Source organism: Aspergillus tanneri (assembly GCF_003426965.1).
Source record: "Aspergillus tanneri strain NIH1004 chromosome Unknown AapTan_8_pilon_pilon_pilon, whole genome shotgun sequence".
Lineage (NCBI taxonomy): Eukaryota > Fungi > Ascomycota > Eurotiomycetes > Eurotiales > Aspergillaceae > Aspergillus > Aspergillus tanneri.
This window is the reverse complement of record NW_022984635.1, coordinates 2,146,558-2,162,616: the sequence shown is the minus strand read 5'-3', so window position 1 is coordinate 2,162,616 and position 16,059 is coordinate 2,146,558. Positions and strand designations below refer to the sequence as shown.

At 48.0% G+C, this 16,059-nt stretch overlaps 9 protein-coding genes across 9 annotated transcripts; 5 read left to right on the top strand and 4 right to left on the bottom strand.

The window, feature by feature from the left end:
* Positions 1-2,362: 2,362 nt before the first annotated feature.
* On the bottom strand, positions 2,363-3,028 carry ATNIH1004_011321 (uncharacterized protein; the record flags this gene model as incomplete). Its single annotated transcript, XM_033575884.1, has 1 exon — positions 2,363-3,028. The coding sequence occupies one exon, from the start codon at positions 3,026-3,028 to the stop codon at positions 2,363-2,365; it is 666 nt and encodes a 221-aa protein (XP_033421739.1).
* An 870-nt stretch (positions 3,029-3,898) lies between these two features.
* On the bottom strand, positions 3,899-4,222 carry ATNIH1004_011320 (uncharacterized protein; the record flags this gene model as incomplete). Its single annotated transcript, XM_033575883.1, has 1 exon — positions 3,899-4,222. One exon carries the CDS (start codon positions 4,220-4,222, stop codon positions 3,899-3,901), a length of 324 nt encoding a protein of 107 aa, XP_033421738.1.
* Positions 4,223-4,493: 271 nt separating this feature from the next.
* Positions 4,494-5,793, top strand: ATNIH1004_011319 (uncharacterized protein; the record flags this gene model as incomplete). The annotated part of the gene is made up of 5 exons (XM_033575882.1): positions 4,494-4,639; positions 4,688-4,925; positions 4,973-5,029; positions 5,076-5,390; positions 5,443-5,793. 5 exons carry the CDS (start codon positions 4,494-4,496, stop codon positions 5,791-5,793), a joined length of 1,107 nt encoding a protein of 368 aa, XP_033421737.1.
* Positions 5,794-7,061: 1,268 nt separating this feature from the next.
* ATNIH1004_011318 (uncharacterized protein) lies at positions 7,062-7,730 on the top strand (the record flags this gene model as incomplete). The annotated part of the gene is made up of 3 exons (XM_033575881.1): positions 7,062-7,319; positions 7,387-7,533; positions 7,614-7,730. The coding sequence occupies 3 exons, from the start codon at positions 7,062-7,064 to the stop codon at positions 7,728-7,730; spliced, it is 522 nt and encodes a 173-aa protein (XP_033421736.1).
* Positions 7,731-8,454: 724 nt separating this feature from the next.
* On the top strand, positions 8,455-8,829 carry ATNIH1004_011317 (uncharacterized protein; the record flags this gene model as incomplete). Its single annotated transcript, XM_033575880.1, has 2 exons — positions 8,455-8,536; positions 8,597-8,829. The coding sequence occupies 2 exons, from the start codon at positions 8,455-8,457 to the stop codon at positions 8,827-8,829; spliced, it is 315 nt and encodes a 104-aa protein (XP_033421735.1).
* A 502-nt stretch (positions 8,830-9,331) lies between these two features.
* ATNIH1004_011316 (uncharacterized protein) lies at positions 9,332-9,969 on the top strand (the record flags this gene model as incomplete). Its single annotated transcript, XM_033575879.1, has 2 exons — positions 9,332-9,694; positions 9,760-9,969. 2 exons carry the CDS (start codon positions 9,332-9,334, stop codon positions 9,967-9,969), a joined length of 573 nt encoding a protein of 190 aa, XP_033421734.1.
* Positions 9,970-10,644: 675 nt separating this feature from the next.
* Positions 10,645-10,921, bottom strand: ATNIH1004_011315 (uncharacterized protein; the record flags this gene model as incomplete). Its single annotated transcript, XM_033575878.1, has 2 exons — positions 10,645-10,744; positions 10,797-10,921. The coding sequence occupies 2 exons, from the start codon at positions 10,919-10,921 to the stop codon at positions 10,645-10,647; spliced, it is 225 nt and encodes a 74-aa protein (XP_033421733.1).
* Positions 10,922-11,681: 760 nt separating this feature from the next.
* On the top strand, positions 11,682-13,235 carry ATNIH1004_011314 (serine/threonine-protein kinase; the record flags this gene model as incomplete). Its single annotated transcript, XM_033575877.1, has 4 exons — positions 11,682-11,899; positions 11,971-12,542; positions 12,620-13,140; positions 13,233-13,235. 4 exons carry the CDS (start codon positions 11,682-11,684, stop codon positions 13,233-13,235), a joined length of 1,314 nt encoding a protein of 437 aa, XP_033421732.1.
* Positions 13,236-15,279: 2,044 nt separating this feature from the next.
* Positions 15,280-15,888, bottom strand: ATNIH1004_011313 (uncharacterized protein; the record flags this gene model as incomplete). The annotated part of the gene is made up of 2 exons (XM_033575876.1): positions 15,280-15,499; positions 15,707-15,888. 2 exons carry the CDS (start codon positions 15,886-15,888, stop codon positions 15,280-15,282), a joined length of 402 nt encoding a protein of 133 aa, XP_033421731.1.
* Between the last annotated feature and the right edge of the window lie 171 nt (positions 15,889-16,059).

The window sequence follows — 16,059 nt, the reverse complement described above, 5'->3', positions numbered from 1 at the left end:
CCGACCCTTTATTATCTTCTGATAGATTCTTTATAAGTCTAATTTTCCCGGGGGGAATGAAAAATGTGACGAAAAACTGCGTTTTCTTGGTAGTTATACCATCTCTTTGCGTGAACGATTTCCGTCATTCGTGAACAGCGCCGGTTTTGATAAAGCCACGTCACCGAAACTCCAACATGTCATCTGGCTATAGACTGGAGAGCGCAGATTTGAGCTGCAAGGCTGTTCAAAAAATTCTATACCATTAGCTCCTTCAGAGTATATCTAAAACACCGCTGTTCATACCCTCCCTCGATTTTACGATCTATTGAGGAGTGAGAGGTAGTTAGTTTCTTTCCGACGGCTTTAGCACTTCCATCCATTTGCCTGAGCTATGTATGGTTGGTTATCATCGGTGTTGAGAGCGCTGAAACAAGCACTTCTTGTGTTAATGCCTGTCTAATTGATGTAATTAAGGAGAATCACATCTTGGCTTGCACTAATGCATGCTCTTGGACTGTCACACCATAATAATTGGATAATGAATCCGTTTGTACTTTTGCTACGAGGGCGAGGCTGAAATTACCAGGAAGCTATTGTTCAAATGGAATCACCCTGAATTGTGGAGTGAGTGGTTCGATTGGTGCCCGCTTCGTAGTACTGTATCATAATCACATTGCGTCATAGTCGGGTGGGGGAGGACGGTGAGCTGTGATAGGTATGCTCTCCCACGCCAAATCGCTCGTAAAACTCGAGTTCTTGCTTGCTGCTGAGTGGTTTGCGAACAAGTCGTCGGCCTAATCCTTCTAACTCAAGCTGAGACGGGAACAGACGTGGCGCCTCCCCTGGTTCCAACTGAAAGTAGCTGTAGACGGAGCTGTAGAGTTCTGACAGTTGTGTTGGGCAGTCGGTCCAAGGTTCCAATCAAGTCGGGCAGTATTTTCCGGTAGGAAGGGGTATTGTCCCTGTTGTCGACCTTCTTGGTGTTTCGACTCTCACCGGTCGGGAGAGAAAGTTGGGGCAATGGCGCATGAGTTCCATGAAAGTTGGCCAGCGGGTACGCTCTTCAGCTTGCTCCCGTCTCTCTTTCTCTCGTCTTCCTTCATCTTCTGCTTGATTCCGCCTCTCCTTTGCCTGCAGAAAAATACTTTTGTAATCCGGCTAGTTGGAAAGGGGAAGCAGTAGCTTGAGACAGACGGGAGAGGTCCCGACCGGCGATCGGTCCAGCAGCCATCTGTCAGCGGATCACGGCTTCCGGCAGAGATATTTTTCCGGCCGTAGACAAGATGGTCGGGTTAATTTAATGGAAGCACAACCGAATAACCTCTTGGAAGATGAGGGAATATAAACCGCAGCACTCGTTATTACACCCGCAGCTTATGTCCGAAAATCAAAAATAAATCTCCAGAGAGTTCCGCCTGTGCCCCAATTCTCTCCGCAAAGTAATATTACTAGTTCCCAGAATCCGTCCCCGGCACGAAGGCTAATAGCCATAATCTTCAACGAGCAGCGAAGCCTTTCTCATGGGCGCTAACTCATCCAAACTGGGAGACCTGATTCTGCCTACCAATTTTCCAGCCAGATTTGGTTCTATCAACAACGCTGGGAAGCTCTACCAGGGAAAACTTGATTCTACCACTGAGACCATTGCTGGCGACTCAATAGGAGATTGAATCAGAAAACCTGGAGTCGACATCGAAGAGTGAGCAGCATTAGGTTAGACAGCTATGATCGATCTCTACTGGGAGTAACTGGTTTACGTATATTTACCCCTAGTGGGCTCAGATGTATCGATAAACTGGACTATACAATATATCGACTCAATGAGATGTCCAGGTCAATATAAATGCACAACAGCTGGCAGATACTACGATCGTGAAGGACCCAAAGTGGAGAAAGGAGTAATTATTCACGGTACTTACTGAGATCAAAGTTGAATTACAGTACAACCTCGCCAAGCCAATACTCATTTTGGCATAACCTCGCTTTACCGATACATTTTCTTAGGATGAATTCTCTCCCATATAAATTTAGGGGAAGATTTAGTTAAAAACATAGTATAAATATGATTTCGTTCATTTTGTACATTATGCCGAAAAGATATTTAAAACTTCCAGGGTCTTGCCCGGCAGTAATTCGCCATCGTGCTGAACAAAATGCAGGATAACACTTAGGTATAGAACCTCGTCCTCGGTTCCCTTCAAGTATCCTGTCCACTTTCCACGCGGAAATCATCTGTTCCACGAGTTTCCCCTTGCCGAATAATACAAGTAGCTTTATCAAAGCAACTCAATACTCGGATTACATTTCTACACGAAGAGACAAAGGCTAAGGTGTAAGTATTACACTCAACGTCAACTTTCGCCTAGGCCGAGGACGGAGCCTATGCCAGCTTCCTCTCTACAGACTCCTTGGGTGGCACCATACCGAAATTCTGATGCCCATGTGCCTCAAAATAGTGACCGTCCGCGATTTTCTGTGTGCCCTCACCGAACAGGTTATACTGGCGACTATTATCGCCATACTGGTTGGCAGCACCGGGCTGCTCGGCCAGATCGGAGTCTGCCAGTGACGGAGACACTTTCGCCAGCTCCTCTCGAGCATCTGCCAACGGCTCGACCTGCCTCTGCATCTCCGCCGGAAATATGTGGTGCGCAACAAGGGCTCCCAGATCCTCCAAAATGCCGTCCATCAACGTCTCGACGCGATGCTTGCCTTGTTTAATAATAATTGCCCGGTACACGGAAGAGTCGTATTGGTCCTTTGAATTCTTCGCGATTCTCCTGAAGATTTCCAGCAGCTTGTCGGCCTTCTCATCGCAGCTGTAGAGGAGAGTCTCTAGCGCCTTGGCATCGTCGTCGGACTTGAATTTCTTCGCCGGACTTTTTGCATCTCTAAGGGTTTGTTCGACGAGAGGAAGCAGTTTGTTCACTTCCTGGAAGGCTTCGGGTAGACCACGGAGGTCTTTGATGGGGTCATACGCCTCCGCTATGCCTTCTGTAACCTCGATGAGGCCGGCAATCTGGTGAGAGATATCGGGACCTGACATTATAGGCTAGGATACTAGATAGATGGTTGATTAGAAAACGTAAGACAGGACATATTGCAGAAAAGTTCGATTCTTACATTCGGGAGGAGACGAGTCTCTTTCTTCGCTACGAGGCCGTGCCAGGAAGAAAACCAGGGTCGTGGAACCAACAGGGTCAGAGTAATTCCCCCACTGGAACGTGCAGCTTTTCTGCCTGGCGACCCCGTAGTTATACGGAACCCAATATTCGTGCTTGACGCGTCGCTCGCTTACGACCGTTTCCCTTCGCACAGGCAACCGCAACTTCCGCTAAAGTGCCCGCGGGGGAAGGTGAGTCGGGAAGTCGGTATGAGGCAGCAGAATTATGCAGTGACGGGCCGCGGTGACGCTCCCTGGCAGTGGATTTACTGAGAGTCATCCTTCCACATTGAACCCCTCCTGCAACGAATAAGCTAACACGTTGCCCGTTTCCAATTACATGTTCTTGTCTGGGCGGCTGATGTGGTTCGAACCATGATCCGCGGGTTATATAAGGTTATGGCTAATCAAGTCTTTGTTTTAGCGCCCATGTTCTCTTTTCTTCCAGATGTACCGTTTATCCCGCCCGAGTGTTTCAAAAATGCAGTGTTGTGACAAAGTGCTAAGCGCATTGATGATATGAAATATAATTGATCCAACCTGGTACCACGGAATTTTCTACCTATAATTATCCCCCCTAAGCGCTTCCGAAATGTACCGTACCCGACTTGAAACCTACGGGACTGTTCACCGTCATCCTGTAACCGCTTAGCAAGGTTTGCACGAATGTCATTCATCACCAACGGCGCCAATTCGGGGGTGATAAGAGACGTTGCCAGGTTATTTCGTCATCACTGAGTACCCCTCTCGTAGTTAGATGAGAGCGTGCTGGAGATGGGCATTCTTGTTATTTCGTTTACGCGCCCGCTTACGCTGCACAGACCTAATCAATAGGTTATCCGGAACGCTCTGCTTAGGCTCATTCGACTTGGAGGGGCTGATGTATCGCAATGTTTCCATATTCGCTGATGGCCCATCAGCATCCAACCAGCAGTAACCCAGGACCAAAAGACCAATCGCAATCCCCTTGCCAGATGCCTTTATGTGGAAGAAGCTCCCAACGAAGGCCTTGGAGCGAGACGCGGGCGCTAAAGCTCCACAGATATGACGGGCTGAGAAAGACCCGCTCCGAGACATCACAGCGCCGCGCAAATGATAAGTGATGCGAATTTAGGCTGGCGCTTCGTCTCAGAGCGTGCATTGGGGGTGGTGCCTTCTGAATGGCAGAGTGGTTTAGGCTGGAATGAAAGGGTTCTCTTAAAGGAAAGCTAGTCGTCGTGGTGTAATTCATCGTCGCCTGCAAGTGTGAACCTGCTATTTCAGTCTTTTAAGTACACTCTTCAAGACTTGCTTCAAACTGATATATAAGACCTTGAATTGGATTTTGACGGCCAAAGAAAACACCATCATGAAGTTTGTAGCCAGGATGAAACGACGCCTGCGGCGACAGCGAGTCACAACCAAAGATCAGGATAATACACCGCAACGCCGACCAAGAAAGGCCTTCCCTGCCGGGCTCAAACTGCTATACAGCCCAGATGATGGGACAATAGAGTATGTACACAGCTAGATTGGGAAGCAGTCCTAATTTTTCTCACACAGCATCATCTTTCTCCACGGCCTGACCGGCGATCGTGATGCGACATGGACCGCCCGTGGAGCGACCGAACCCTGGCCCAAAACCCTCCTCCCAACCATGCTTCCGACAGCCCGCGTCCTTACTTTTGGATACGACGCGTATGTGGCTGACTGGCGAGGTGTAGTGTCGCAAAGTCTTATCGCCAACCATGCGTGGAATCTGCTTACATCTCTTTCATCGTACCGAGAGAACGACGGCACGGTAGGGTGGACAACTCTACTAATCTCACAATGTATTGACACACTCAGAATGAACGACCGATCATATTTGTCTGCCATAGCTTAGGGGGACTGGTCTGCGAGGATGTACGGTACCGCCTTAGGTTAGGGGCTGCGCTAATTCCTGTAACAGGCCTTGTTCACGTCGAGACAACGACCGGAACCACATCTCTACAATATTCTTCGTTCCACCCTCGGTATTATATTTCTCGGCACACCGCACCACGGAGCGGGTCTTGCTAAATGGGCCGAGGTCGTGTCCCGATCAATTGGCCTCGTCAAGCAGACGAATCCCGATATCGTCGATGTCCTCAGACGCGATTCCGAGGTGCTTGCGCGGATTCAAGACGGCTTTCACACAATGGTCAAGTCGCGAAGCTTGGTAGAACCGCCGCCGATTGAGGTCACTTGCTTCTACGAGGAGCTGCCCGTGCTTGGGTTTGGTTTAGTAGGTCAAGCAAAGCCAGGCTCTTCCCCAGATACTGATTCCCAGGCAATAGGTTGTGCCACAACATTCGGCCATCCTGCCGGGCTACATCCCCATCGGAATCCACAGCAACCATATGGATATGACGAAGTTCACCAATATCGATGACCCTGGGTTTGTGGCTGTTTGTGGAGAGCTGCGTCGGTGGATTAGAGACACAGATGCAAACAAGAAACGCTACACGAATCCGTCACGTGTTGAGCAGCCTGGTCTTGCCAACCAGTACGGTGATAATAATCGCCAGTATAACCAGCTCGGTGAAGGGACGCAGAAAATCGTCGACGGCCATTATTTTGAAGCGCAGGGGAATCAGAATTTCGGTATGGTGCCGCCCAAGGATTCTGCAGAGAGGAAGGTGGCATAAGAGACCTCCTTGGCCTGGGAGGAGATTGATGTTGAGAGTGATACTTCTACCCCTTCAAGGGTAGAGGAAATTGCTACTTAGAAGATCCCATTCTCAACCAATCGGCTATTTCTACATCCGGTTGGCCTCGCATATCATATGGGATCGTTAGAATGTGAAAGCTACTTTGCAAAACCAGCCAGTGGAGAATCATGTAGATTAGCAGGATGGGGATGCCATATCGATAAGGCACGCCAAGCTGGCGGACTAGGACTCTAGGATGCAACTCCTAGATGGACCAACATTATGGTTATAGAGGCGTTCTACGCCCCTCCACACTCTTTTGTTTATTTCCTATTTTGGTAATCATTCGGGGTGCTGAACGAAGGGGAGTGATAGAGAAACTGGAATTCGGGATCCGGTAACTCCTAGCGCCTTGGCGAGCGCTCAGCGTCATCCCCCTGAATCGCTTCCATTCCTTTAGATAGTAGCTAAGAAGAAGAGAGAGAGAGCGCGTTGATGAGCGCGTTGGTTGCGCAGTCAATACAGTTATTATTTTACTCTCCCTAGTAGGGCACCGGCATGTAGCTGGTATAACTAGGGCTATAAAGCACATTAAAGGAAACCATTGTAGAGAAAAAGAGGTGAGTCTACTGGTTACCGTGAGAATGTCAAGTGAATGCCTTAGCTACAGGGTGATAAAACCAGGGAAGAATGGCAGGGAGCGGCTACGGACGACTACCTATTGACTCCACCGCAATGTTAATTTTGGCTGAGTTGCATAAAAATGGAGCATATTATAAGTAATTAATAGTGCTATTCTAGCCAATAACAGAATGATGTATACTGTCTTAAAGAGCTTTAAGTCACATGAAGCTCATCAGGAGAAGCCGTTATCTCCAAGGTCGGCGAGGGACGCGACAGACAGGCATAATTAATGTGCTAGGGCAGCCAATCCTGAAAAGGCACTATTAATTCGACTTGTCACCAATTACAGAGCCAGGATCTAGTTAGTCAGTCTATCTAATGGACTTGTTATATTAGAAATTAACTCTCCGAGGTCTCCGAAGGGGCCATGATATACCTACTAAGCCTACTCACACCACTTTCAGCACACCGGCTACACCGGCTTTCGGCGGTGTGGGTAGATGTGCTACAGCTAACTAATCTAAATGAATAATTTGTCATCGACACATCGTCAGTATAATTAATTTGTCATCGCCACATCGTCAGTATACTCCGTAAAGATCTAGATAGACCCCAATAACACATCCATTGCCAATCCCATCATGTCTCAGAAAGCTGTCGTGATCACCTCTCCCAAACACGCCGACCTCGTCAGTGACCGTCCTCTCCCCATCCTTCGCAATGACTATATCCTCGTAAAGACCGTCGGGGTGGCCCTGAACCCCACCGACTGGAAACATGTTGAAGACACCGCGCCCCCAGGCGTGCTTGTCGGATGTGACTATGCCGGCATCGTTGAAGCCGTCGGCAAAGACGTCAAGAAACCCTTCCGGAAATCGCCCGCGAGAATGTCGGCGATCGTTGGACAATAGCGTATTCCATTTCGGTGAGGAATTCAAGTTCGGTAACTCATTGTTTCCGGCCAAGCTGGAGGATAAAGCCTTCGCGGAGAAATTCTGGGCCATGGCGCAGAAGTTGCTCGCAGAGGGCAAGGTCAAGCCACATCCGGTTTCTGTGCGGGAGGGAGGATTGCGAGGCGTGTTGGAGGGCATGCAGGCAATGAAGGAGGACAAGGTGAGTGGAGAGAAGCTGGTGTATCATGTGGGGAGATTTGATTCGAAAATTATCCTGTTCGTCTTCGTTCGTGGGCCAAGGTCAACCTTTACGACCTCGACTTCAACCTTGGGCTTGGGAAGCCGGATGTTGTGCGTCGACCGCGGTTTGTTCCAGTTGAGAGTCTCATTTATTATGCCAAAGTCACCGAATGGTGATCTGGCAGTTGCACTTTGCCTTAGAGATGAAGATTGGGAACGGCTGAATGTTGATAAAGACTGGAAAAAGTACGCGGTGTATATAGGATGATGAGCTGGAGCAGCGCAATGATTTAGTTAAAACATCGGAATTATTTAAAATACAACTTTTGGAAAAAGGACCGGACGAAGGGCTTTCCCTCCCCCAAAACACAAATACAGCTATCTGACAAGCAGTGCGACGAGCCACAACGCTGGGTTCTTATTGTCCCATATCCCTACTCCAATTTGAATAAAGTGGAATGGTCTCAAATTGATACTGTTGTGTGGTTCTGCACTTAAGGGAGAGGTTACTATATTAAGCTTCACCTGTACTGAAGTGAATTTTTGCTGGCGGAGCCTGATTCACTGGTGCTGCTGCCTGGTGATATCAAGCCTTTCAGATCTCTTTCCTCTCCTATTTCTTAATCTCTTCCCCTTTTATCTCTCACCTCTTAACTTTGCCGGCTTGTCCATTCCTTCTGCTTTTTACCGCATGCTGTTGCTAGTCTGTTCTTTCAGTAATTATAAACTCTCGTCTATCTTTCCTTTGGGGTTCTCTAGCTCTTCGGGGCTGAAGCTGCTCTGCATATGAGGCTTTCTGATCCCCTCAGAGCTAGAGCTGCTGTAAAGCTTTAGACTTTTCGGACCAGTGTAGCGAACTACAGTCCCTATAGTCGCACCTGCTTGTTTCTTCGCGAAAAAAATGTCCGCTCGTCGTGGCTTAGGCGCTTCTGCTGCTGCTGGTGCCTCTGGCCCAGCCTTCTCGCCTGGCTGCCTTGTATCTCGTGAGTCTCTACAGAGCCTGTATATGTTTTGCTCTGAAAACTAACGTACTTTCTGCTCAGGCGAGATCGAAACCCCCCTTACTGAAGCCGGTGCTCAACTTTGTTATGCTGCGTCCCGTTTAGATGATACTGCTTCCGTCCTGCGCTTGCCCGGTGCTCATGCCGTGTCGCCTGCATTTTCTGTCCATGAGGATTTGTCTACTGGCCATTTAGCCTTGGAAGATACTATTTCTGCTGTGGAAATTGCGCTTGCCCACCTCCGCCAGGCGGAGGGCCGGATGACCGGGACCTGACCAGCGGTTTTTGGGTTCCATTTCCTGTGTCCTCTTCCTAGGAAGAGAGTTCCCCGTGTGCTCTTAATATGACCAATGGAATCTCTGTTTTCCTGTTGCTGATCCACTGTCCCCCCAGCATTGTAGCATCTATAGCATCAGTAAGGTTGCATTTCCTAGACTGCGGCATGATCCGTAAAATATCCAAATTATACATATCCATCATGGATTGGTACGAAATATTTCAGTCAACCTTGTTTTAATTTCCAAATTGATCATCAAAATACGGTATCTACTATAAAGGGTTATACCTTCCCAAATAACGTAACCGGACACCGAATGACAAAGGACACCACCTGTAGGGATGTCGTATTATCCGGATCCCGCAAATAAATCTCTTCTGCGGGAGTGGTGATGGCTCCAGGGTGTTCCGGAAAATCCGCGATAAGCCTAATAACACCAAATTGCTTATCGCTCGTTCCCTCATTTTCAGCGTCCACCGGCATCTCATCATCATTCAAACATGTGTACTAGTCAAGGTGCCTCAGGCATATCCACCTCTATCCCTGAGAGTGACCCAATTAGGTCAGAGAATAATGCCCTAAACAGAGCTAAGATAAAGGAAATTCAGGCTTATGAGCGACCAGAGCCTGCCTTCTGCAAGGAGGGGTCCCCATGGGACAAGTACCACCGATTTGCCAAATTTGGGAGAGCCGGAACCACCTCCCTGGCTACTGACTCCAGTGGACAAGCGCCGAGAAATATCGTTCAACTACGAGATGCATGGTTCTGTATCGACACGGTGTATTTGATCTACGAACGAATGGACATCATGCTCGATCGACTTCAATCGTTTTTTGGATTCACGGAAGAGCACATTTCGATTGTCTGTCGAGAGGCTAGTAAATACGGATCACAATTAGTTGCGCTCGACTTGCTGACGTATGATAGGTCCTGAATGCTCTGAGATTTGTTCATTACGAACTTGATATCGACTATATTGGATCTATCTACGAGAATTTATACTTTTCAGATGATGGAGCAATCAAGCTCGGTATGAGCAATCAAATATTTAATGAGGAAATCACTGACAACACGAATAGGAAATATTGGGGCCTCTCTGATCTGCACACCCTGCGCTTGCGTCATGCTTTGTTTTAGCTGCCAATTTGATAGGCCAACTGCTCTCCCCACAAGCGCTTCAAAAGTAGCATGAACACCTATGTACACTCTGACTTAATCTAGAGTATATAAACAAGCCTATCGCGGCTCAAACAACCAGATGCCAATCCAGCAGAAGTTTTCCGTTTTCGCACGAATAAATCCGGCGGTTTGCCTGGTTTAGGAGGTCGTTCCTCAATATCGAAGTGAGGGGAATCAGAGATTAGGTCGCTGAGCTTAGGATATCCATGTGTGGAGAGGTTGAAGTCTGGGTGTCGTGTTATGAAATGCTCGCCGACCTCAGATAGCCTAGCCCACCCACCGTTATCGAGAGTCGTCTCTGCCGTGCTCTGCAGCTGACTATCTGAAATATGGGCCAGGCTTCAAATCTAAGCTCTTCCCCTACCTTAGGTCAGTCACGGCTAGTTATCGGCCGAGGAGAATATTTTAAATCCGTCATTGAGGGCGTTTTTCGTTTTCACTTATTCTCTACCCATGCTACTTTGAATTATCAATATTGCCGTGAGCCAAAAAAAATGGGTTGCAGCTCTCTGTGTACATGTATCTGAATGCTGGTCCTTCTGGACCGGTCTAGGCGTCGACTGTTCACCAAACCTCCGTCCCCAGAGTATCTAAAACTGCAGGTACCAGGCACCCTCTCCTGTCCCAGCCAAGTCAGATAATGTGCTCTCGGCTGATCCGGTTACCAGCGGCGTCGTAGTAATCGACGGTACAGTGCCGCCGTCTGTCGCTTCTGCTGGTGTGCCAGCCGTTCCTAAAAACTCTCGTCAGCGGCTTGGTTGCGATGAGGGATGCGACTAACTTACACGACTGTGGCACTCGCAGCCCCGGCAGGTGCTTGGCTAATGACCAAGTTGATAATACTCGTCTTCTCCTGGGGATTGTTCGAGTACATGTTGGACGGGTCGAAAGTAACATTGCTGGCATCCATGATGAACCAAGAGTTGCGCTACCTTTGAGAAACCAAGATGGAAAATGAGCTTAGAAGAAAGAAGGCTGTTGGCACAGGCAGGTGGTGTTTGAATAATGCGGTTAGGTACGTCCGGAAATTGAGCCATGCCGAACTCACGTCAATTTATATTCCTTGCTCACATCAGAGCCCAGCTGGACAATGACCGTCTAGTCATTCATCTCGATCTTCCATTCATCGACTTTGTTTTGGTGATTGAGGTGCATAAGCGCTGGAATCATGGCCTCTGTTGAAACTTGTTGTGGCCGGCCACGACTAACTGTCCACTTAACGTGCTTGCTCCTTCGGTAAGTACATTATCGAACAACCACTTAGGATCATTCCAAGGGCAGGGCGGCTATTGTAATGCACTAGCTATCCGTGATCAGGTTTCAGTAAGGCGCAAAAGGATCAGTTCTGCGCTCGTACTCGGTCCCCATTGGTTGCCAATTCTGTAGCTTGGGTCACACGCCATTTAGGCCAATAAGAACAGCTCAAGTTTCTTAGTCATATCACACTACGATGAATAAAAATAGTACGCGCCATGACGCGTGTTCCGTAACAAGTTCCGAGACTCGTCCATGTCGAGGGACCATAAATGTACCCCGAAGGCCTTGCTCCACGCTCTTTGGGAACGTCTATCCAGTTTCTCCCGAAGTTTTGGACTTCCCCATCACAATCCTGCATCTCTTACAAAAAATTCCGCTCGGTAACTCTTGGACAACGCAGCCCCATCGCAGCCATGGGTACCTCGTCTCCTCCCACTCCGCCATCAAGGGCCTTAATAGATGGCGAACGGCGATTCAAGCCTATTACATTACCCTGTGAGTGGGTGGAGGATTACCGCCCAGGTGGTTATCATCCAGTCGTTCTCGGCGACGTCTTCAACCGCCAGTACAAGGTCATCCGGAAGCTTGGCGAGGGCTCCTACTCAACGGTTTGGCTCGCCCGTGACCTGAAGTAAGTTCATCTTTTGCATTTTCTACCCGCAACGCTATAGATTATCGTTACTCATTTCCTTTAAGAAACAGTGGATATGTCGCCCTGAAGATACTTGTGTCGGAAATCTCGGGATCGACAACCGAGCTACGAACCTTACGCCACATCATCGAAGTCGCACCAGTAGAAGGGACCCGATATATCACGCGACTGCTAGGCGAGTTCGAACACCGCGGGCCCAATGGCATCCACAAGTGCCTGGTATTTGAGCCCATGGGTCCGAGTGTGAATACTATGGTCGAGGAGCTGCCGCAGTTCAAACCTCGCAGGCGAGGAATGAAGATCCGCTATCCACTTCGGATGGCAAAGAGCATCCTCAAACAATCCTTGCAGGCTCTTGCATTTCTCCACGAAAATGGTATCGCCCATGGAGACTTCCAGCCGGGAAACATACTCTTCGCTCTTGACGATGTCGACTCGATGCCCGAGGACTTGCTCCGGCAAGAGGAAGATGTGCAAGCCCGGTCGATCTCGCCCCCGGTACAGAGGCTAGACGGTAAACAAGATAAATGGGCTCCTCGATATCTTTGCGTTGCGCAGCCACTGGTGCCCTTTACCTGCTACGCTGAAGGGTTCAAGGTCAAATTATCCGATATGGGCGGTGGTCAGTCCCTCCCGTCTCGATTATCTGTTCCTTTTTCTTGACGAATATCTATACTCATACCTGACTGCCCTGGATAGCATATTTCTTTACCGACCCGCCAACAAAGCCCGTTACTCCACTCGGTCTTCGAGCTCCCGAGCTGATTCTTACCGGAGCCGTCAACAATACCGTTGATGTCTGGAGTTTCGGTTGCCTTGTCTTTGAGCTTATCACCGGACAGCCACTCTTCTGTATACCATGCTCCGAGATGGAAGATGACGATCATCTTCTCTCCCTCACCGCCAAGCTCGGCGCCCTCCCCGACGAGTTCTTCAAGCATTGGACGACCTCGTCGCTCTACTTTACGCCCGAGAGGAAGCTCTTTAATTGTCAGCTTGGAGGAGTCGCTCCGGGGGAGGAACCGCTTATGGTGGAGCAGACAACCATGGAAGAGTCGTTCGATCGGGCAGGCCCGGATCTTGATGAGGAGGAAGCCCACAAAGTGAAGGCGCTCATTCGATGGATTTTGCAATATGATCCTGCGAAGAGACCTTCGCCTGCGAAAATTTTATCTGATCCATGGTTCTGCGAGATTGACGTTGAGAACGACTCGTCCAAGGTATCTATAGTCTAGTATCTTGCGTGGTCGTTGTCATCCTCCAGACATTGGTACTCATGGTAGAGCTTTTGACGAAACTGTTGTGGAAAAAGTAACGTACTCTACTACTAAGCGGCGCAGTCAAGAATACTATAGTAAATCTGATAAATTACAACTTAATATCTCAAAAAACGGTATAGGGACTTTTTCTTCTTACAGAGTTCAGAGAATTTTTATAACTTACTGATTAAGATATTTCTGGCTCACGGCTATAAACTACTATCCACTGAAAGCGGACCATCTAGCTAGCCAATGATATCTCCCATTTGCCACCCCTGTTTTGGCTGGAAAAAGTACAATGGGCGAACTGAAAGCTGTTGATTCAGAATCTTCTGCGCCCATTCCCAGTAAATAATGCCTGTTACTGTAAGCTGGACGTAAGTCCACATTCGAGACGGAGACTGAGGTTTCAAGATGCGATCTAGATCTACATCGGGCAAATGAATGGTAATGTTACATTCCCAACACTGATGGCAGCGTCAATGCAGTTTCTTTTCTTAATATTGAATACAGGGGCTCGAAAGAAGCAAGAATGTCTGTCTGGTAGACTACTTATTTTCTTCTTTCCTCATGTTATCGATACTTCTATAGAGCAAGATCACGTGTTTTGCTAATCTCTGCATTGGAGAGTTGTATTGAAGGCGAGTGTGTTTGTTCAGTTTTCGAAGTTCTCAGCTAACCGGCGAAGGCTACCAATCGTTACATACAAAGGCTGGAGTTTTACAGGGTGACATTTCGACAGGGAACCTTATTCTAAATGATGATACAGAAAATCCGTCGTGGTCAGCATTCTTAATCGATTTGGACCTTGCTATCAAGGAGCAACGAGAACATCCCTCTGGAGCTAAGGGGAAGACAGGAACAAGAGTATTCATGGCAATAGGTCTGCTCTTGGGTGAGCAACATTCTTTTAGACATGACCTTGAATTCTTCTTTTGGTACTATTCTGGATATGCATTCATTACGACGGCCCAGACAAAGAAATTGGGCCGACTGATTTCGACAGTTGGAATAAATACGTAATAATTCGAATATTCTCCACAATATTTGAACACTTCTGAATCTATTGCTGTTGTGTAAAGTTTAACCGTGTGGGAGCCATCGCTTCATCGCCCTTTGATATCCATAAAAGACGGGCTTTTGGTTTGATTCAACCATTTTGGAATGAAAAATGAAGAACTAGGACATGGCCCAAGTATCTTGTTCACTTCTGCTGGGGCAAGATTCACGAAGATTATACACGACGGGCGACAGACAAACAGAACGTCTAATTCTCGACAATCTTATAAGATGTGCCTCGTGTGTTGCTGGCAGAGCCACGACTTGCCGGAAAACTCACCAAGGCCATGAAACAAAATCCGCGCCTTTATTAGGGTTTAATGGCAATTTCCAGAGCAAGAAGAAGAAGAAGAAGGCAAACTTTTGCAAGAAGCAATAGAGAAAAATGTGGTCAATGTAGCCAGGTGTTACTACCATGAAACAGGTGAGCAGGAAAACCGATTATATTCGTGATAATGTTGGTACAGTAATTGGAATGGCCATCTATGATAAGTGTCAGGGCCTAGGTCGAACCCTGCCTGAGGCACCGAGACTGCTTTATTCACTGTTGATCCCACAATGTAGAGATTTCCCACATTTCCTGTGCGATAGAATTTCTTCTTCCTTCCTTCCTTCTCTACGTTTGATGTTTCGTTAGATCGCCACCTTAGATAGAATCCATCCATTTCACCAAGGTGTATAGGATCATCACAATAAGAAGATGCGTGTGACCCCGGCCGATTGGACTGTTGCCGGATAGAAAATGGTCCTCAGCTACTCAAACCCAAGTTCAAGGTCAGTGTATCCATTCGGACTGGTCGCAAATGCAGTCCCATTCATGGTCTTGGCGCATTGTGAGGGGAGTCCAACTATTCCAATGGGTTTGAGCTTTCCGGATCACGAATGGCAGAATGGTCACTCCAGTCCTGTTAATACACTCAATGAACGTGACTGATCCTCCGTCGCCCGCTTGTTTTATGAACCTTACACGAGAATATTCCTAGAATACATCCCTTTTTATCCATGTCGTAGACGTTGCTGTCAAGGACTAGTATTCCTCTTTCACCGTCTTGAACCATCCATGGATTCTCGAGTAGCACTGTTCCATCGCTCCTTATATAGCCTTGCACCCATTACACTTTCGATTTCTGTGCGTCGATTTGTAAACTTCGTCATCCAATTCTTTCCTAGCGGAGGCATCAACGCCCGTTCTTCTTCGGTGGATGCGTTCGGCCATTCCTCGGACTCGTGACGGTTGAGCAGGAATTCCAAGACGATCGAGCTGTGTCGAGATCAGCATATTGCAACGTAACTTTTGTAGATACCCAGAATGGAAGCCCGTGAGGCTCATCATGGTAGAGAACTGGATTAAAGAGCCCCATAGCTTTTCTTGGTTTCCGTTTTCTATATTGTAATTTGATTGTTTCCTGGAGACCCTGATTTTCATGCTTTATGATCTCGTCTTCTGTGGCCAACTTCCCGGACGTACGGGACATTGCTGTAAATTTCGGATGAACTGGCCTTAAGGAACTCACACACCAGTCGCCGGATGGCCCGAAGGTCAGCTGGAGTCTTCACCAGCCTATCGCATGATGCTGTTTGCGGAGGTATGGTATCGTTGGGGTGACCAATCTTAGATAATATTTTAATCGGGTCGAGAGGGGGTGACATTGTGGGGATGCCCCGAATTCCTACGCGGACGCCAGAAAAGTAAATAGTATATCGCTCGTGTGAGATTCCAGCAACGAGTAAGACTCAAAAATCAAGAAAGAAAAAGCCTTTAACTTTTTCTCCCTGGGATGGATCTTTCCCTTTCTGTTGTAAGGGACGTCTGCTCATACT